We start from the raw sequence: 20,132 nt of genomic DNA, 5'->3' as shown, positions 1-20,132 counted from the left end.
GATAGGAAAACAAAAGGCAAAAATTTAACATCATTTTAAGAATGAATTAACGATTTTTCCTGTCTACAAATTAATTTTTTGGGTAATTTCACAAAATATTTTTTTTAAAAAAAGAAGAAGAATGAATTAATTAATTAATAATGGTTTTGCTTTCACCCAATAGGGGAAAAAAGGAAAAGGAAAGAATGAGTGGTCCAGATGGGTTGGCATCGAAAATATCTTCTACAGTGCAGTCTCATGATGATCGATGAGACGATGCCACCAACCGAAACAAACTTAAAACGCGTGAGTTTTTCTGGGCAAACGGTTCGTTATTAACTTATCGATATACTAGTAAATTAAGTCTAACACCCACTGAATTAAGTATTATGAGTCGATCACCGTCATTCCATAATACATTCACATAGTGGCGAGCTCTACGTTCTTAGTGAAGTTCGAAGTCATGATGTTCAAGTGGAGCGTTTGATACTTAACTACTAAACCACCGTACCGGTGGTATATGTCGGGACTATTAGATTAACTCTTAAGAGCGGATCCAATAATAAACCAACCAACGAGTCTTTGCCCCAATAGACTTATTCTTTAAATTTATTCTCAAATTAGATCTCTTTTGAAAATAATTCTCAATTTAGACTACGCGTGAAATTGTTTTCCATGCAAATCTTATCTTTTTTAACCATTTTTAAAATACCTTCAAGATACTCTGACCCGTTTGTTTTCATGGTTAAAATCATAAAAATTTTAACTTTAATTTTAACTCAACACACTACACAACATTTGTACTTTTCCACAATCAAAATCAAAGTTACTTTAACTCTGAAATCAAACGCACCGAGACCTATGTCTTATTTGTCAAATATAACTATTTTTCCGATTCAGTTAATCGGATAACCTAATTTTTTAAAAAATATTGAAACATTGTTAAAATTAATCGGTTCAGCTACATTGTACGCAATTCTTAATATTCAAACATAAATTGAAATCGATTTCGTACTTTTAAAGATAATCTTACGTCTTTTTTACCAAAAATAACTGTTTTTTGGATTTCATAAATCGGTTAACTGAATTTTTGAAAAAAGATTAAAATCTAGATAAAATTTAATTAGGTTCGGCCACGTTGGACGCAAATTTTATGAATCAAACATAAATTTTATTTGGTTTTAGAGTTGAGTTAAGTTGAGTTTTGATTTTAATTTGTTTGTAATAATTATAATGTTGAATTATGAGAAAAAGTATGAAAAAGTAAAAAAAATAATGATTGTATTGTTGAATTATGGAAAAAGTAATGAATAATTGAAATAATTTATTATTAAAAATTGAATTCAATTGTTAAAAAATTGAAGAAAAATGAAAAAATAATAATTGTGTTGTTGACTTTTGTTGTGTAGTGAGTAGAGTTAAAGTTATAGTTAAAATCTTAAAATCAGATTGCGAAATCAAACGGGCCGTTAAAGTTTGCCTCCAACATAACCAAACTCGATTAAATTTTATCTAGATTTTAATGTTTTCTCAAAAATTTAGTTAATCGACCTACCGAATCGAAAAAACAATTATATCTGGTAAATAAGATGTATGAGTATCTTTAAAAGTACGAAACTCGACTTAAATTTACGGTTGACTCTTAAGAATTGCATACAATGTGGCCGAACCAATTAATCTTTATCTAGGTTTCGATATTTTTAAAAATTGGATTAATCAATTAACCGAATCATGAAAGCGGTTGGCAAATAAGACATAAGAGTATCTTTGAGGGTATGTTTGAAAGAGTTAAAATGTAAGGATTGAATTGAATATAATTGCACACATACAAGTCTAGATTGAGAATTATCTTCAAAAGAGATCTAATTTGGGAATAAGTTTAAAAAATAAGTCCATTTGGGGCAAAAACTCCCAATGAACGGTCCGAAGGTTCTAATGAGCCATCTCGCTAAGAGACATATGGTAAAACTTTTACATGATTATTGAGACTGGCTTCTACCTGTTATATGTAGAGTTCACTAGGGTGATGGCTCGTGGTACACACGTTCATTAATGATGTTATTATGAAAATTTTTACTATGGCATTTAAGTTAATATAGGATAGTTAATGGGAAAAAATTATGTGAGATTAATCATTTTTAAATTAATAGGATAATGTAATGTTTTGTAGTCGGTGAAAATTAAATTGACGCAATTAATGAAGTTACTAATCCTTCTTCTTGAATAATTTATGAATTAACATGTGTTTGGTAAGCAACAAAAAACAACACATTTTGTAATTTATGGAAAACAATTTAAAATTTATACATTACTTAACTTTCAATCAAGTAAATGTGATAAAATCAATTACAGTTAATTATTTTTTTCAGTAAAATATATATATATAAAATGTAACTATGGTAGTATAGAATCCGTATGTACCCATACTACCCTAAATCGTAAAAGACTATGCAATAGTTGATCCGAACATTTGTCCCAGAAGGGTAGAGTGGGGTACGTAATACGCGAGAAAATCACTTGCTTGATCGAGTATGCTACCGATCAATTTCACAACGAAATTTATGAAAATTAATTTTTTATAAAACTTATAGAAAAATAATATTAATATTATTTACTTCATCATTAAATAAAATGCATATATTAATATATTATTTTATAATATTATTATTTCCTTCAGCTTTAAGCAATAGATTTATTACTGTATTACTTTAAAATTTTATTATTTATTTCATCTTTTTATGGTGATTACTCCAATTATTCTCATATTAGAAAATTTTCTAATTTAATTTACAATAGTAAACATATCCGTATATTTTTCTATAGAGAAATAAATTTAGAAAAAGAGAAGAAAAATAGAGACACTCAATTTTCTAAAACTAAACAGGCTTTTGCCTTTAAAATAAGGAGTCCAGCGGAAATTGTACACCTGAATCTCTTTATAAATTATAAATTAATTTGGATCCAAAAATATCCTTAATTAATTATTATTTTTCATCATATATATATATATATATCTTACCGATATGATCGAAACTATAAAATATGTAATTTATAAATATTAAAAAAGGACCACAGAATGGGAGTAAAGCAACACTGTCCAAATTCTTTAATTCATTCTATTTATTATAATTAAATTCTTAATAAATTTCGCGCCCTTCTCAATTGGAAGCTAGGCCCATCATATATTGAAATTAGGTTTTCGCATGCGTCAACTTAAATGAACACTATGGTTTTCATAGTCGTACTCTGATCTGATCATAAATGATCGTTTTAGTTTCTTATATACATCAATCGATATGGATTTGCCACCATATCGCGTGCTCTATTACCCATATTTGTATCGACACTAAATTAAGTTTCAGAAAGCTCATTTGGTCAAGAAAATTGGGAAACAAAAACCCACCAATATGTAGTATGTATACTACATTTTAGCTAGCCTGGATCATCGGTCGTCATCATTCTAAAATTATTTAAATTTAGTTGGGCCATATCATTGTATTGTACATTAAAAATTTTGATGAATGCATCATTTCAGGCATTTTATTAGATAATTTAGTCCAATTATGGAACATACGCATGTCTATGCTGAATGCCGGGCCCATGCCGATATCGGCTAATTAATTAAGATTTTGGCAAAGGTGATTACGTTAAGTTGATCCATGCCTATCGTCTGTGTCAGCAGATATATATTTTTATGTATATGTCTATGAATGTATATATTTCTATATACATCTGCCCACTATATTATAGAAAGAATCGGACCAAAAACAATTCTAACTTAATTCTACCCACAACAAAATAAAATAATTCATATAAATTTAAAGAGTTGACCCCATTTATATCACTTTTTCCACGACAAAACAAAATAATTCATACAAAGTCAAATGGTGGGTCCCATTTATACCACTCTTTTTTAAAATTAAAATCTGATTTTAAAATCTTATTGTGAAACCAAACACAACATAATTATTGCAGGAGGTTAGATACGAGGTCATAATTAAGCTGCGTTGCATGCATATCAAATATCAATGCATGATATTTATGATGAAGCTGCCCGTCGTAGCCTCGTAGCTTTTTGATGTTTCAACCGAAGGAATTGATATATATATATATATATTTTTTCCTTCAGTATATATTTCATATATGAATTCTCAAAATCGACCATTATAGTTCATTATTTCCGTTCTTAGGGCCTACGTTTAAGCTACAAACACACACACACAAATATATTTGTGATTTGAGTGTCCAATTTATAGCCACATTGGCTTCAAAAAGGTGAGGGCATTAATCAAAATGGGATAATCTTACCGACGTGTATTGATTCAAGTGGTTCTCTCTTTCCAAGGTCCCCAGTTTGAATCTTACGAATAAAAAAATGTTACAATTGGTTAGAGTTTACTCTTTAGTAGGATGATTCGATTCAAATTTAAAGTAGTCCTACTACTTGAGCTTCCGGATACTAAGGTGGTGTTTGATAAATTAAGTGCTTAAAAATTAAGTACTTAATTAGTTAAAAGAAAGAGATGTATAGGAAGAGAGTAGGAATGATAAGGGTGTAAAAATATTCTATGAGGAGTAGAGAGCATCAATAAGTGAAAAAATAATTGATTTCATTAAGTCAAAAAATTTTATATACTTATTAAGTGGATTTTGACTCAATCTTTCATCTTTCTCTTTCTCTCATATTTATTTTCTCATGTAACTAACTTGTAAGTAATTTTTAAGTACTTATTTAATTAAATTGTAAACAAACACAACCTTAGTGAAAAAAAAAAAGTTTAACTACGTGGCCTGCAAAGGCAAGTCGTGTGATGTTGAACGTGATTAATTTTAATGAATAGATTAAGGATACCATGTATGGTAAAAAAAGAAAATATATAAAAATGATATAATCTTAAAATTGTTTTAGGATAAAGATGAGATGCATCAAGCTTACTATGATTTGTATCTGCGTCAAATATAAGTACCATAGGAATTGTTTTTTGGTCCATTTGGAGCTACGTTCCTAAGGGTGTGTTTATTTTTTAAAAAATTTTCAACTCAATTCAATTCAACTCCACTTATATTTAATTCAACAACACAATCATTACTTATTTTTTATTTTTTTAATCATTCAATTCAATTTTTAATATTAAATTCTCTCAACTATTCATTACTTTTTCACAATTCAACAACACAATCATTACTTAATCATTACTTTCTCTCAAGAGTGCGTTTGGATTTAGAGTTGAGTTGAGTTGAGTTTTGGTTTTAATTGGTTTGTAATGATTGTATTGTTGAATTATGAGAAAAAGTGTTAAAAATAATAAATAATTGAGAGAAAGTAATGATTAAGTAATGATCGTGTTGTTGAATTGTGAAAAAGTAATGAATAGTTGAGAGAATTTAATATTAAAAATTGAACTGAATGGTTAAAAATATTTAAAAAATAAAAAAAGTAATGATTGTGATGTTGAATTGAAGATAAGTGGAGTTGAGTTGAGTTGAGTTGAACATTGTTCCCAAAACAAACACACCCTTAATGATCCATGAAGGATTACTCAAGTACACAACTTCAACCGTAGTGGTCAAGACCATAAAAGGAAGTGCTCTTATGGTTGATATGTTTTTTTTCTTTTTAGGTGAACTTTTATGGCTGTATTTAAGGGGATCGAACGGACTGGAATCGTTGTGCAATAGTGGTTGTGTTATTGTACCATTGTTTTCATTTTCTCGTTCAATTAATAAATAGCATTCGTTCTAGCACGACACCTCCTACAAAATTATTATGTCTACTTCGAGGGTTCTCTCTAACATGATTTCATAGATATATAGTGAACCATTATATCCCGGTGTGATTTGGATTAGCCGTTTTAGAGTTCACTCTGCTCCCTTTCGTTTTGTTCGCTCCCGGTGTATCCTTCCTATGTTCACGAACATTACTCTCGAGGAAAAGTACATATCAAGGGAGAAAAGATAAATTCAAAAGGAAAAAAAGAAAAAAAAAAGAATTGCATGGAACAATGAATAAAATATCTAGCTTAGTTCCTGTCCTATTGGGCTCGATTTATTGCTATTTAGCGATATTGTAGGGTCATCATGCTTCAACTTTGTATCGATTAGTTAATTTATTAATAAAATCGAACATATCCACAGAGTTATCCAAAAAAAAAAAAAGAAATTTTAATTATGAACAAAAAGAAACTACGAAGTGTGCAATAATTGGTATCACGATAAAATTTTATCCATATGTAAGTATGTATTTTTTTCCCGATTACGAAAGAGGCCCAAGACCTATTACAATGAAGAAGAAATTATAAATAACTAATAAAGGGGTATGGGTAGTTCTACTAGGCATTAAATCTACGACCTCTAGATCAAAGGCGAGGCGTATGCCACTATACTATACCATCTTTTGATAAGTATGTATTTTTAAAGCCACTAGAATCAAGTCAATATTCGAATAGAATCGGTCTCAATCAATAGGTTGAGAATATCTATTTTCTTACCAAAGAAATCCATCTAAAATTTTCTAATCACGTAGGAAAAAACGATGTCGAGACGAGAATTAGTCTCAGTTAATTAACCAATATGGAAACAAGCCGCCAAATGGGCGACCGAGGCTCTCACTTGGTGTCGCGATCCCCTGCCTCTACGTGTGGACTCGTGTCCTCATCAAACGAAACCATGCTATCGGTCTCCTTCCTTGCGCATGAAATCTACACTTACTCTCTCTTTCTTCGGGAAAATCTACGTTCTGGTCTGTGCTGCTAAGTGCTAACATCGTTCCTCATGGGTAAGGAAATAGCTAGGATCATTATTAGCGTATATAATCTAATAACGTGATAAGAACTTCTAATATGTTTGAATGCTCAAATGTTTGCTAATGGGATCTCAATGTTACATCGCGTGCGCAGCAAGGGAGAATCCTTTTAAGGGCATACTGCAGACACTCGAGAAGCCAGATCGCTACGGCAGCGGTGATTTCGGCCACTTCTACTGCTTGCCCGCTCTCAACGACCCTCAAGTAGGTCCGTGACTTTCACTTAACAGCCTCTACATACGCGTCGGACTGGAGCTAAGCAATGATATACAACTAGAAGATATATATTGTGTGGTTATGCCATATGAGTGTATGAAATATTTAACATCACAACATTTGATGATGGAATGTGTGTTCTTAGTTGACGTATTATGTCCGGTTTCCAGTTTAATAATGAATGTTTGGGGGGTTTTAATGAATGATGTCTGTCTTTCATTTCAACAAAACTTAATTAGTTCCACATGTATTAATCGGATAGTGTTGGCTCTCCTTGACGGGTTAGCAAGATTTTGATGTTGGTCATGAAGATAGGTTACCATATTGTATTAAGATTCTTCTTGAATCGGAGATCAGAAACTGCGACGAGTTTCAGGTCAAAGCCGAGGATGGTGAGAAGATCCTCGATTGGGAAAAGACTTCCAAGAACCAAGTTGAAATTCCATTCAAGCCTGCCAGGGTGCTGCTCCAGGTAAGCGGAATTTTCGAAAGGTTCGGGGCCCATCGAGAAGGTTTGTGTTCCGAATGTTTAATTTTCTGGTGCGTTTCTCAGGATTTTACTGGCGTGCCATCTCTTGTTGATCTTGCTTGCACGCGTGATGCTATCAATAGGCTCGGAGGGGATCCGGATAAGATCAATCCCGTGGTGAGCTCTAATTATATGTCCATGCTTCTTGTTATTACCATAATTGCTTTCAGATTCTATTAAAAAAAATATGTGCTATGCATTGGCTCGCAAAATGAATAACTTTCTATTCTTTGTTTCTTCAAGAACAAGTCATATAACCAAATTTCATCATTCAATGTTAAGTTTTCATTCATTCATTCTTCTTGGACAACAAAGTAATTAACGAGGCAAGAGTACGTTTGCCCTGCATTGATCGGCATAGAAGTACATACACGTTTTTTTTCCATAGCAGTGCAGAATTTGTTTTGTCTGTCGAAGAAAAATTTTTCGAGAAGGAAGATATGGAAAATTTGAATGTACTCTGCAACCAAATGCACACATTAAATTTGATACGCGATTCAGATTCCTGTGGACCTTGTTATCGATCACTCGATACAAGTTGATGTGGCAAGATCGGAGACCGCCGTAAAAGTGAATATGGAGCTCGAGTTTCACCAGAATAAGGAAAGATGTGCCTTCCTCAAGTGGGGGTCGAATGCCTTCTGCAATATGCTCATTGTTCCGCCTGGCTCAGGGATCATTCACCGGGTAAGTTTTTTCCGTGGTGTGTTCCTAAATTACATTGACCTCAGTCTAGCTTACTGGTGAAACAGGTTAATCTGGAATACCTTGGGAGGGTTGTGTTTAATAAGGATGGTGTAAAATACCCACTTGGACCTACACGGACTTGAGCCCATCTGCAACCCAAAAGTTTAAGCTAATAAGTTACTGAACTCAAGCCTCATATAAGCTTATGGTTTCTTTCTCAATTTTTCGATATGGGATAACGTATCTCAACACCCGCCCTCACGTGGCAACGTGTGGTCCAACACGTGCCACGTGCCTTAAACACCCGCCCTTAACAACTGACCCGAGCCGGGCATCCTCTTCCGTGCTCGGGCAAGGGGGGACAAATACCAAACTAGCCTCGAGCTCCACACTCGAGCCTAACTAGAGGTGCACATTTAGCTACCTCGGAACTGGACCGGACCACTCTTGGGCCTGATTAACAAGAGGCGCACTATTGGCTACCTTGAAATCGAATTTGGCGTGGTGTGAGCCCGCATGAGCGTGCGGAAGTATAACCCGCTCTGATACCAAGCCTCATATAAGCTTGTGGTTTCTTTCTCAATTTTTCGATGTGGGACAACATATCTCAACAGATGGCATGCTTTATCCCGATAGCGTTGTGGAAACAGACTCGCACACACCCTATGAGCATCGAAGCTGAAGCCACAATGCTTGGTCAGGTAGAAAATTTTCAACTGCTTTCATTAGTTGATTACTGAAGCATCTGATTTGATGGCCGCATGTATTAATGCGAATTGCTCTGTATCAAGCACGAGATTTAGATATCGCGTGAAACTTCGAGGAAACCGTTGCTTATATGTGGTAGCATTGCTACTTACGAAAGTCTCACATAATTTTGCCCTCTTTCTCTCAAATTTCAGCCAATGAGCATGGTCCTCCCCGGCGTGGTCGGACTCAAATTATCAGGAAAGCTGAAAGAAGGTGTCACCGCCACCGACTTAGTCCTGACTGTGGCACAGATGCTGCGGAAGCATGGGGTTGTCGGCAAGTTTGTGGAGTTTTATGGTAAATATCTCGTATGTGAATCGCATCTCATTCCGTATCTTATATCTTACTCATCATATCATTTTCTCCATCATTTTGTGTTCCTATGCTTTTCTCTGTTTTGGAGGTGAAGGCATGAGAGAACTCTCTTTAGAGGATCGTGCCACCATTGCCAACATGTCACCTGATTATGCTGCGATCATGGGCTTTTTCCGTATAGACAATGTCACCTTGCAGTACCTGAAGTTGATTGGAAAATATGATGAAAACGTAATTAAATTTTTCCTCAAAAAATGATATGGTTAACGCATGTGTCCATTTTATCGTTCCAACTGAATGACTGCCAATTGTAGGTTTTCATGATCGAAGCCTATTTACGGGCCAACAAGATGTTTGTCGACTATGATGAGGTAAAACTTTATGGCCCAGTTTTGGGTGCGATGGAATGAAAAGGGGAATGGACTAGAACAATTACGAACTAAGCAAGGGGTAGAATTACATTCCCTTTCCATTCCAGCTGACCGAAACAGGTCTAAATTTAAAATATTGTTGTCCCATTGACATATTCCGTTCTATCACAGTATATTCAACCGTATGGTTCTGTACCGGGATCTCGTGACTTTTATGCAGCCTGTTGCTGAGACAGTCTACTCCTCTTACCTGGAACTAAATCTGAACGATATAGAACCTTGTGTCTCTGGACCGAAGAGGTAGGAGGGAAATGATATATATGTTCTCCTCGGGCTGCTCTTTGTTTAATGTTAAAAGCATTTTCCGGCATATCCTAAAAAGACTCCCTTCAGGCCCCATGACAGAGTTCTGCTGAAAGAGATGAAGGAAGATTGGCATGCTTGCTTAAGCAACAAAGTGGGATTTAAGGTGAGAACATTCTCCTGAATGTAAGAAATGCTGAAATCGGTTAACAATGATAGAGACAACAGGAGGACAGAAACAGTCGAACAAGATAACCGGTTTCTTCAGCAGATACATGAGGTGGTCCTGTCCAGCTTTAGGAGGTTCCTTGTCGGAGTTAAAATCTAGGCAATTTATTTCCGTTTGCGATCAGGTGTAAATTCTTTTCTTCAGGGCTTCGCTATACCGAAGGAGTTCCGGAGCAAGGTGGTGGACTTCACATTCAATGGGATTCCAGCTCAGCTTCGGCACGGGGTTGTTGTTATAGCAGCCATCACAAGTTGCACAAATACATCGAACGTAAGTGTGATGATCGGAGCTGCTTTAGTTGCGAAGAAGGCTTGCAAATTCGGACTGGAGGTCAAACGTTGGACCCTTTTTCTTTCAATCCGTGTCTCTCGCGATGTCAATATTCCAATTACCCGACACCGACAAGAAAAAGTATTATTCCAAGACGATCTAGGACAGAGTTTCAAAGATATATCCTACATTTGATGAGCTTGGACTATTACTTTGTCAGGTGAAACCGTGGATTAAGACCAGTCTCGCTCCTGGTTCTGGAGTCGTAACCAAGTATTTGGAGAAGAGGTCCATTTCTAGATTTGAGAACGAAAAAAATCATATATTTCAACATATTTTTCGAGATATCTTTTGTTAAACTAGGTGGGTTTCTTGCACGTGCAGTGATTTGCAGAAGTACTTAAATCGGTTAGGATTTTACACCGTTGGCTACGGATGCACGACGTGCATTGGTAATTCAGGAGATCTTGATGAAGCAGTGGCGTCTGCCATTACAGAAAATGGTAATTGTCATCCGAAGCTTTTGGGCTTGTTTCCATTCCAATTCTTAATTTGTTGACAGAAAAGAACTCCCGTCTGGTTTGGAATTTTATCTCCAGATATCGTGGCAGCAGCTGTATTGTCCGGAACAGGAACTTCGAGGGACGTATCCATCTCTTGACGAGGGCAAATTACCTGGCTTCTCCACTGCTCGTGGTTGCCTACGCTCTTGCTGGCACTGCATGTAAATCTCAATTAAGAATGTATAAGGTGGCTAATAGAAGTTATTATCTGAAAGTGCATCCGGTCTTTTACTGTCCATTCGGGGACTAGTGGTAAGCAACATTTTTCTAATCTAAGGCGGTCCTTGCAGTGGATATTGATTTTGCATCAGAACCTCTTGGTTGGGCTAAAGACGGGAAGAAGGTGTACTTACACGATATTTGGCCGACGAACAACGAAATAGCAGATGTGAGTTTTTGAGCATTGCACTTAAAACCTCCCGTACATTTTATTTTCAACACAAATGTACGAACCTTTTCTCCTTTTGCTAAGTATCCTTTTATCATGATCCTTTCAAGGTTAAACATTCACATGTGCTCCCGGCACTGTTCAGATCGACATATGAAGTGATCACCAAGGGAAAGGCTATGTGGAATGAGCTGCCAGTGTCTTCTGGGACCATCTACATGTGGGACCTGGCATCGACCTACATCCACAAGCCGCCATACTTCGACGGCATGATTATGTCCCCTCCAGGCGCACACAGCGTGAGGGACGCCTACTGCTTGCTCTTTTTCGGGGACAGTGTGACAACGGATCACATCTCGCCGTCTGGCAGCATCTACAAAGACAGTCCAGCGGCCAGGTACCTAACCGAGCGGCATCCACTGGAGGGACTTCAACTCCTATGGGAGTCGCCGCGGGAATGGCGAGGTGGTGGCAGGGGGGACCTTTGCAAACATTCGGATTGTCAATAAGTTGGTAGATGGTGAAGTCGGGCCCTTCACAATCCATATACCAAGTGGAGAGAAGATGTTGGTCTACAATGCTGCAATGGTGAGTTATATATGGTCATTGTGTACATTTTCTAGTCCATATGTCTCGATTTCTTTGGGAAATGTCCAGATGTTTGTGTATCCTTTGTCGGGGTTTGACAAATGACAGCGGTACAAGAGTGAGGGACAAGATACCATCGTTCTGGCTGGTGCGGACTATGGGAGCGGAAGCTCCCGAGATGGTGCTGCAAAGGGTCCGGTGTTGCTGGTATGCATTGTCATTTTTCAGGACCTTTTTCGCTTTTACAAACAAGAGAAAGTGCATAAACATTCCGTAATTGTTACAAACAGGGAGTGAAGGCGGTGATTGTGAAGAGCATTGAGCACATCCACAGGAGCAACTTGGTGGGGATGGGCATCATTCCCCTATGCTTCAAGCAAGGCGAGGATGCCAAGATGCTTGGGCTCATGGGCCATGAGAAATACACGATCGAGCTTCCTAGCAACATTAATGAGATAAAACCCGGTCAAGATGTGAAAGTGGTGGTAGATAGTAACAATTCATTTACCTGTACATTGCGGTTTGATACAGAGGTGAGTGAACTCCTCTCCGGCCCTCTTTAATTATTTTTTTGTGAAAACCGATATGGACGAGTTATGTTCTCAAATTAAATTGTGACGCAGGTGGAACTGGCTTACTTTGATCATGGAGGCATCCTGCAATATGTCATCAGGAAGTTGATTAACGGGGCATAGATGGCGAATTCAGCCTATTCCAGAGAGAGGATGCACCGTATCATCACATAGACAACAAGGATGTTGTTGGAGATTGGATCAGTTACTGATCAACCTTGTGTCTTTATGTTGGTTTAAATTAGACAGTTAGTTGCTTGTTGGTTAGTTAACTGTAACCTAGGATGCAGGTTAGACAGTTTCTGTTGTTATTTGAATTTCAAATTAGTTGGAGGAGCGGTTATTTTGTTGTCCGTCTCTTTTCTGTTCTTCTGAATCTATCAATTCTGCAGATTTCTGCAATTGCAAGGGGGTAAGTGTGCGATTGCTTGAGTAAGTTTGAGAGTATAATAGTGGTATCAGAGCCTACAAGAGATCTTATGGGAGTGGCTGATCTGGGAAGTTAACTGCACACGATAGATTGGAGATGGGAGATGGAGGCATCTGCATCGGCAACAAGTTTCTCCACCATCACACCACCTGTTTTTGATGTAGAAACCTACCAGGCTTGGGCAGTGAAGATCCAAGCTTTCATTGAGAGAGCAGATCTCTGGGAGGCAGTGGAGGAAGACTATGAAGTTGCTGATCTGCCTGCCAACCCCACCATTAACCAGATTAGGTACCATAAGGAGAGAGTGACCAGGAAGGCTAAGGCAAAATCGTGCCAGTATGCTGCCGTGTCATCAACCATTTTCACAAGAATTATGAGGCTTAAATCTGCAAAAGCTATTTGGGATTACTTGAAGGAAGAATATGAAGGTGGTGAGAAGATCAGAGGTTTGAAAGTTTTATAAATTTGCTGAGGGAGTTTGAGAGGCTGCAGATGGGGGATAGAGAAACCGTGAAGGAGTTTGTGGATAGGCTTATGGAAATTGACAACAAGATTAGGGTGCTGGGAACTGAGGGAGCATCAGGCAAGGACAAAGTGTATGTTGACAATCAAGCTGCCCTTGCTATATATCTCAGAATCTAGTGTTTCATGGGAGGACAAAACATTTCAAGGTGAGGTTTTACTATCTTAGAGAGGTGCAGCAAGATGGAGAGATCAAGCTAGTCTAATGCAAGACTTGAGGACTAGTTGACAGATTTATTTACCGAGCCATTTCATGTTGGAAGGTTTGAGCGGCTTAAGGAGAAGGTTAGAGTGTGCATCAGCACCTGATCCAAATAGGATGTTGAGAAGAGAAACAGGAGGTGGTAGCACCTCAGGTTTCATGCTCGATAAAATCAATGCATTGCCCATCTTCGGCATGACAGAAAGACCCTTTTTCCTGCATGTAGGTAGCTCATCCCACCAAGGCACGGCACTGACATTACCTTTGGCTTTAGGAAACACCGTCCCGCCACCCTCCTAAACATCTGACCTGCTCCGCAGAGCTAATGCCGTATGGAACATACTTATGAAAAATCCACAGCGTATCCAAATGTCTCTGAAACACAAAATGGAGAAAGCTCACTTACAAGTACATGATAATCGAACATTCTTACGAAAAATCCACAGCGTATCCAAATGTCTCTGAAACACAAAATGGAGAAGTCAGCTCACTTACAAGTACATGATAATCGTAGCCATGCGCTGACCACCGTTCCTAGTGTTATACTCATCCAGAAAGTAGTCGAAATGAGGCTCGTACTTCTGACCGACTTCATAATGGAAAACCTGTAGTCCTTCTCGATGTTCCGTGTAAGTGGCAAAAGCATGAAAAGATGACTTTCTTGTCCTGAGTATCCCGGTAAGGGTGGAGCATCTCTGATCTCACCTACGAGTAAAGGAAAAATCTGCAATCCTCTTCTCGGTGTCCCAAATTATTTTATCACGCCCTCTCACCAGGAAAAGCAACAGATCCTGTGCGCACCTTGCAAGATGAAGTTACGTGAAGGTCTGAATCAAGTCTTAAGAGGAACTGATAGTTTGACTTAAGGATCACTTCTCAATCCTTCAAAGAAGCGAATATGCAGCGGCAAACCTGCTATATTGAATCTTGCCAGTACTGCTGTCGACTGCTGTCGACTTTTGCATGTGTGGTGCCCCGAGTTTGATTAGATATTCACATTCTTCCTTCAACTGCTCAAGAGATGCAAGATCAATGATCAAGAATCAAGAATATGCAAGGGGATGCAAAATCCATTACACAGGGCATCACATGTTGCTCAGTTGCAATTGTTCTCTTTACACAGTTGAGCCTAATATTGAAAGTCGATCTTTTCTCGACATGCAAATGCAACGGCGAACCAGGAGCAGCTTCATGAAGACTAAGAAGTATATATTGATTCGAGTCATGACTAATCTTTTGCAGTACATAATGGATTATGTAATGGATTCTTGTACCATTAGACTAAGGAATCCTCGTAAAATGGACAGGGACATCGAGACGGCGAGGAAGTTTCCAGTCTCATGGTTATGTTTAAACGTTGATCGCTGTTTATCTCATCAACTTGACTAGTAGTAGATCTTTCCTCTTTGCCAGAGAGACGCTGATGACGGTCTCATACATTGTCTCTGGTTGATAATATAATATAAATGTATGATAATTGTCGTTCTCGGACTTGTATTACATACGAGATCCTATGATATCTTGCCGCATTCGGTCACAGACACAGTTATACAACTGCTACGTATGATACGATTTCTTCATAATGCCACCATCCAGTGTCCTCAGACCAGAGCTAAGAATTAGCAAAAGATCCATGAACTTATGGCTTAGCGCCAACCCACAACAAGGAGGAACATTTTCATTTCCGGGCACGACATCGGTCAACAACACCCGATAGTTCTGCCTCTCACGGCCTAGCGAAGTGTTTCTAGAATTGAGATGAAGATGAGATTTGATCACAAATAGAACAATGCATAGTAATCTGATCGCTGTCTGCTTCGCCAGTCGAGAACTTGGAATACAACCCAGAGTAACTTAACCGAGATAGAAATGATATGACCGCAAATTCGGACTTTTACGGGACTAAGGAAACACGAAAGAGCCAACACGAGACCAGATTATCCTTAAACTATACTCATCACGAAGTTGTGATACATGAACGCTCGAGGCTCCCACGAGATGGCTTCCACCCACTGTTGCTCCCGTCTCCCTCCATCACCGGTAGTCCTACTCCAAATTCGACCACCATGCGCACACGATCACCGCTAAAAGGTCATTCGAAAATGCAGAATGTTCTCACAGATGAATGAACCCAGTTGGCAGACTCCTGGGTGATCGAGGTTAGATCGTGTGCCTCCAGGACATTGCTAGAGCCGCTGGGCATGGAGGCAACCACAAGGGGAAGGAGGATCATGACCAAGGAGAGCATGAGGAGCATGGTGAGGACCAGCATCGACGACCGCAAACTCGGGCTGGTGTGGACTCGTATTCATCACTGAAGCCTAATATAAACTCCTTTTATCTATTGATCTAACCTTGTCTCTCTCCCGCGGGAATTCCAACTTTCACTATATCTGTGTCTCTGTATTCTTCGGGGAAATCTACGTTATCGTCTCTGTTGCTCAGTGTCATTCCTCACGCATGCTAGTTGTTACCATCGTGACTGTTACTAACCGAGTGATTGTCTGAGCATCGTATTTATTATTCAAACATTACTTCATATTTTATACTACTCGATAATGTGGTCAATATTCAACAAAAATAATCAGATTAACATCCACAAGGTTGACTTAGCCCGATGTGGTCAGTCTATGTCGAATAAATCACCCTCGTGGCAGCCATCAAGATTGTTCCTGGACACTACTCAATAATGGAATGGCCTTAAGGATATAGAAAAAACATGAGAACGAGATGCTCAAGAAAATGAAGATGACGATAACGTAAAAACTGTGCATTGAACTTGAACTAGGAAAAAAAATACAAACCCGAATCCTCATCTTCTTTTGAGAGTCCAAAAGCAAAAAATAAATACTATAAGAAGAAAAGCCTCATCTCCTTATTCTATACGTGGTTTACAACAACAAAAATTCGAGTCAGCCACGCCAGTTAATCAAGTTGCACAGCAGGACTCCATATAACGATCTTACATCTGCAAACTTGGAGTCCCGTACATCATCTGTGCTCAGTACTTCTGCGAGATTTGTGGATATGAGAATTCAGTCAGAAACCTGTCGAAAGACGACCCTGAGTAAAATGCGAGTCATCGTGAATTAAGGAAAACAGTCGGTAAATGTAACATCTAGTATCATGTGAAGAACAAAAATATGATGCAATATCAATCATCAGATTTTAGAGAACCAAAATTACCTTTTAGAATAAATCAAACTTTGTACTCGTGCACCCGCATCCATTTTGTGGATGACCACTTGTTCCCCTTGATCACGGGGCAACCACCTGAAAGGCAGGTTGAGTTATGCATATTATGCTTAAATTCACAAAGTGCATTCATCAGATAATTTTTTACCATGCAGGGAGGCACCAGCCTACTACTAATGCAATGACTTCAATCTAGTTCAGAAGCAAGAGAAACCAACCATGCAAACTAGATTCATCTAGAGAGGCATCAGGTCTCATGCTCCAGAAAAGTAATGCATCGCCCATCTTCGGTTTAACAGAAAGACCCTTTTTCCCGCACTCAGATAGCTCATCCCACCAAGGCACAGCACTTACATTCCCTCTGGCATTAGGAAACACCGTCTCACCACCCTCCTCAACATCGGACCTGCACACAGAGCAGAAAATGGCAAATTTAATAATCCTAAACAGTAACAAAAAATATCTGAGGAACATAATTTAAAAGGGTCAATTTACTTACAGGTACATGAGAAGTGTAGCCATGCGTTGACCGCCGTTTTTAGTATTGTACTCATCCTGGAAGTAGTCAAAGTGAGGCTCATACTTTTGCCCAACTTCATAGTGGAGAACCTGTAGTCCTTCTCCATGTTCTGCGTAATATTTTATCCCACTATATGTGTTAGATTCATGTGATAATAAGGAAGAGAATCAAGCAATTCTGCTGTTATCCATCTATATATAGCTAACAAGAAAGATTCAGTAATTATGAGCTAAAATTTCTAAAGCAACCAATAGCAATTGTAAAATTGAATAAATAATGAGAATTACACAGAGGAGGTTGGACACATAATAAAGATGATTGACAAAAGCAAGAAAAGGAGATTTTCTTGTACTGAGCTTCTCAGTAAGCCATATGCTGTCTCACCTGCGGGAATAAAGGTAAAATCTGCAATCCTTTTCTCAATGTCCCGAATTATCTTATCACGCCCTCTTGCCAGGAACGTACCGGAGCTTGTACGTACCCTGTCAAAAAAATAATAATAATTATTTGAGGTTCTGAATCAAAACCAAACTGATACCTGAACTTACAGACAACTCTATAATCCTTTAAGGAAGCTAATTTGCAATGGCAAACCTGCTATCTTTACTCTTGCCAGTTGCACCATCTACCACCGTAGACTTTTCCATACGAGGCGAGGCAAGTTTGATTAGATATTCACATTCCCCCTTAGACTGTTCAAAAAAAAAAATATGGCAAATCAAATGATGTAAGATCAACAATCAAGAAATTGGGTAACAATACATCACACAAAAATGCGTATTACAAAGCAAGTTGCACGCGGAAAACATGTCAAAGCAGCACTTTGGACTGAACAAGCACCAAATTCATTGACTGCAAACCTCAAAATCAGAACTTTCTGTTGTCCAGATCACTTGTTAGGCATTTTCCAGAATGCACATGTGAATATAGCTACTAAAAAAAGACATGCCCCTACTGGTTATTCTTTCGAGATGGCATAAACAATCATTTATACTGATGAATAGCTGAGAATGACAGCAAAAACAGACAGTAATTTCTCATAAAGATCCATTTAACCAAACAACTTCAAATGGGAATTTCCCATCATAGCTTGAGCGATAACAAGAATGTGATCAAATATGAATAAGGGAATCACACTTTCTTTTTTTGGATAAGTAATGGAATCATACATTATAAAACTGTGATTCTTCTGTTTGTCAATTACGGGATCTATCACCGACATCACAAGCTGAATGGAAATCTTTGGCGAAAATAGATTCCCAAAACAATTACGAGGATTCATAGGACAGCTCGCAATGTATAGCAATTTGATCAGAGTCTATGATTAAAGCAAGTTCAGACCTTTCACAAGTACTCTAACCAAATCGAGATCGAAATTACCCATGCAAAATCGAACTTTTATACAACAGGAGACCGACTTATCCTTAAACTACTGACCAGGAAGTTGTGGTAGACGAAAGCTCGAGGCTCCCACGAGATGACTTCCACCCACTGCTCCCCTCTCCCTCCGTCAGCACCAGTCCTGCTCCCAAAACATCAATCACCATGAGCACAGGATCGCCACCACTGAATCAATGCGAAATCACAGAATGTGCCAGAAATGGACGTACCGATCGGTAGTCTTCCGGACGATCGAGGTCAGATCGTGGGCCTTGGGGGCATTGCTGGAGCTGCTGGGCATGGACAGGATCCCGAGGGCGAGGAGGATGAGGACCACGAACGAGAACATGAGGAGCATGCTGAGGACCAGAGTCGAGGACGGCGACTTCCGGGCCGGGTACCGCGAGTTCCTCGGCTTCGCCATTGCAAAAGCCGCAGAGCCGCCGATTCCTCTGATAGACGGAGCTCGTGAAAAGGATCAGGGGACGGAATGATTCAACGGATTCAGCTGAGAGCTGAGCAGAGATCTGGTGATGGAGAGGTTGAATATGAAGAAGCAGAAGAAGAAGAAGAAGAAGATGGAGAAGACACGGATTCGAGAGGGCGCATAGAATGGTAGTAAAATATGCTATATTTTGAGTTTGAGTCCTATAAGTATAATTTTATAAAAAAACAGTCCTACAACGTTTAAAAAAGTGATCGATTTGATCCATTCTATAATCAAACAGTCCTACAACGTTTAAAATAGTGATCGCTAACGTGGATATAACACCGTTAAAAATAACGGCCAGCTGTGACTATTTTTGATGGTGTTATATCCACATTAGTGACGGTTAACGATCAGTTACGGAATTAATTAAATCTATCACTTTTCTAAGCGTTTTAGAATTAATTTTTTGTAAAGTTAAATTTATAGGATTTAAATTCAAAAAATGATAAACTTTTAAGTTAGTTGCTAACTTGCTATCATTTTCCCTAAAAATATCTTTTGTACCGTATTGTGATTTCGACTGAAGTTTTGGGGTGGTTCTGTCAATAAAAGGAAAACGTGTTCGATGCGGCGACTTCTTGCGTCTATGACTGCGGAAGTTGTCAGCATTTAATTATAGTTTATTCACAGCATAATTTAGGATTAATTACGATTTGCTCCCCGAAGGTTACTCACGATTTCAATGACCGTCCCTGTGTAATGGCAAACGAGCCTCGGGGTGGCCATTAAATATAACCATCCATACACATTCTCTATTTTATCATCCGAATTTTCAATATTTTAAGTAAGAATCTTAAGCTAAAAAAGAAAAGAAGAAGGAAAACTCATTCA

At 38.2% G+C, this 20,132-nt stretch overlaps 2 protein-coding genes and 1 pseudogene across 4 annotated transcripts; 1 reads left to right on the top strand and 2 right to left on the bottom strand.

Annotated features, from left to right (window-relative positions):
- The first annotated feature begins 6,603 nt into the window (after positions 1 to 6,603).
- LOC116202071 lies at positions 6,604 to 12,915 on the top strand (annotated as a pseudogene).
- A 1,097-nt stretch (positions 12,916 to 14,012) lies between these two features.
- LOC116202070 (probable prolyl 4-hydroxylase 10) lies at positions 14,013 to 15,999 on the bottom strand. The gene is made up of 6 exons (XM_031533583.1): positions 15,861 to 15,999; positions 15,678 to 15,762; positions 14,629 to 14,726; positions 14,426 to 14,517; positions 14,212 to 14,347; positions 14,013 to 14,025 (listed from the first exon to the last, which is right to left on the bottom strand). The coding sequence occupies exons 1-6, from the start codon at positions 15,986 to 15,988 to the stop codon at positions 14,013 to 14,015; spliced, it is 552 nt and encodes a 183-aa protein (XP_031389443.1). The 5' UTR covers positions 15,989 to 15,999.
- A 466-nt stretch (positions 16,000 to 16,465) lies between these two features.
- On the bottom strand, positions 16,466 to 19,428 carry LOC116201981 (probable prolyl 4-hydroxylase 10). Of its 3 annotated transcripts, none has more exons than XM_031533478.1 (8): positions 19,042 to 19,428; positions 18,869 to 18,953; positions 18,026 to 18,123; positions 17,816 to 17,913; positions 17,411 to 17,540; positions 17,130 to 17,317; positions 16,903 to 16,989; positions 16,466 to 16,779 (listed from the first exon to the last, which is right to left on the bottom strand). In XM_031533478.1, the coding sequence occupies exons 1-7, from the start codon at positions 19,233 to 19,235 to the stop codon at positions 16,916 to 16,918; spliced, it is 867 nt and encodes a 288-aa protein (XP_031389338.1). In that variant the 5' UTR covers positions 19,236 to 19,428; the 3' UTR covers positions 16,466 to 16,779; positions 16,903 to 16,915. The 3 variants fall into 3 exon arrangements, with proteins under 3 accessions (XP_031389338.1, XP_031389335.1, XP_031389336.1); XM_031533475.1 differs by having other exon boundaries at positions 16,466 to 16,763; XM_031533476.1 differs by having other exon boundaries at positions 16,466 to 16,726.
- Positions 19,429 to 20,132: the final 704 nt, after the last annotated feature.

This window comes from Punica granatum, chromosome 3 (assembly GCF_007655135.1).
Source record: "Punica granatum isolate Tunisia-2019 chromosome 3, ASM765513v2, whole genome shotgun sequence".
In the NCBI taxonomy this organism is placed as follows: domain Eukaryota; kingdom Viridiplantae; phylum Streptophyta; class Magnoliopsida; order Myrtales; family Lythraceae; genus Punica; species Punica granatum.
This window is presented reverse-complemented; position numbering and strand designations above follow the sequence as displayed.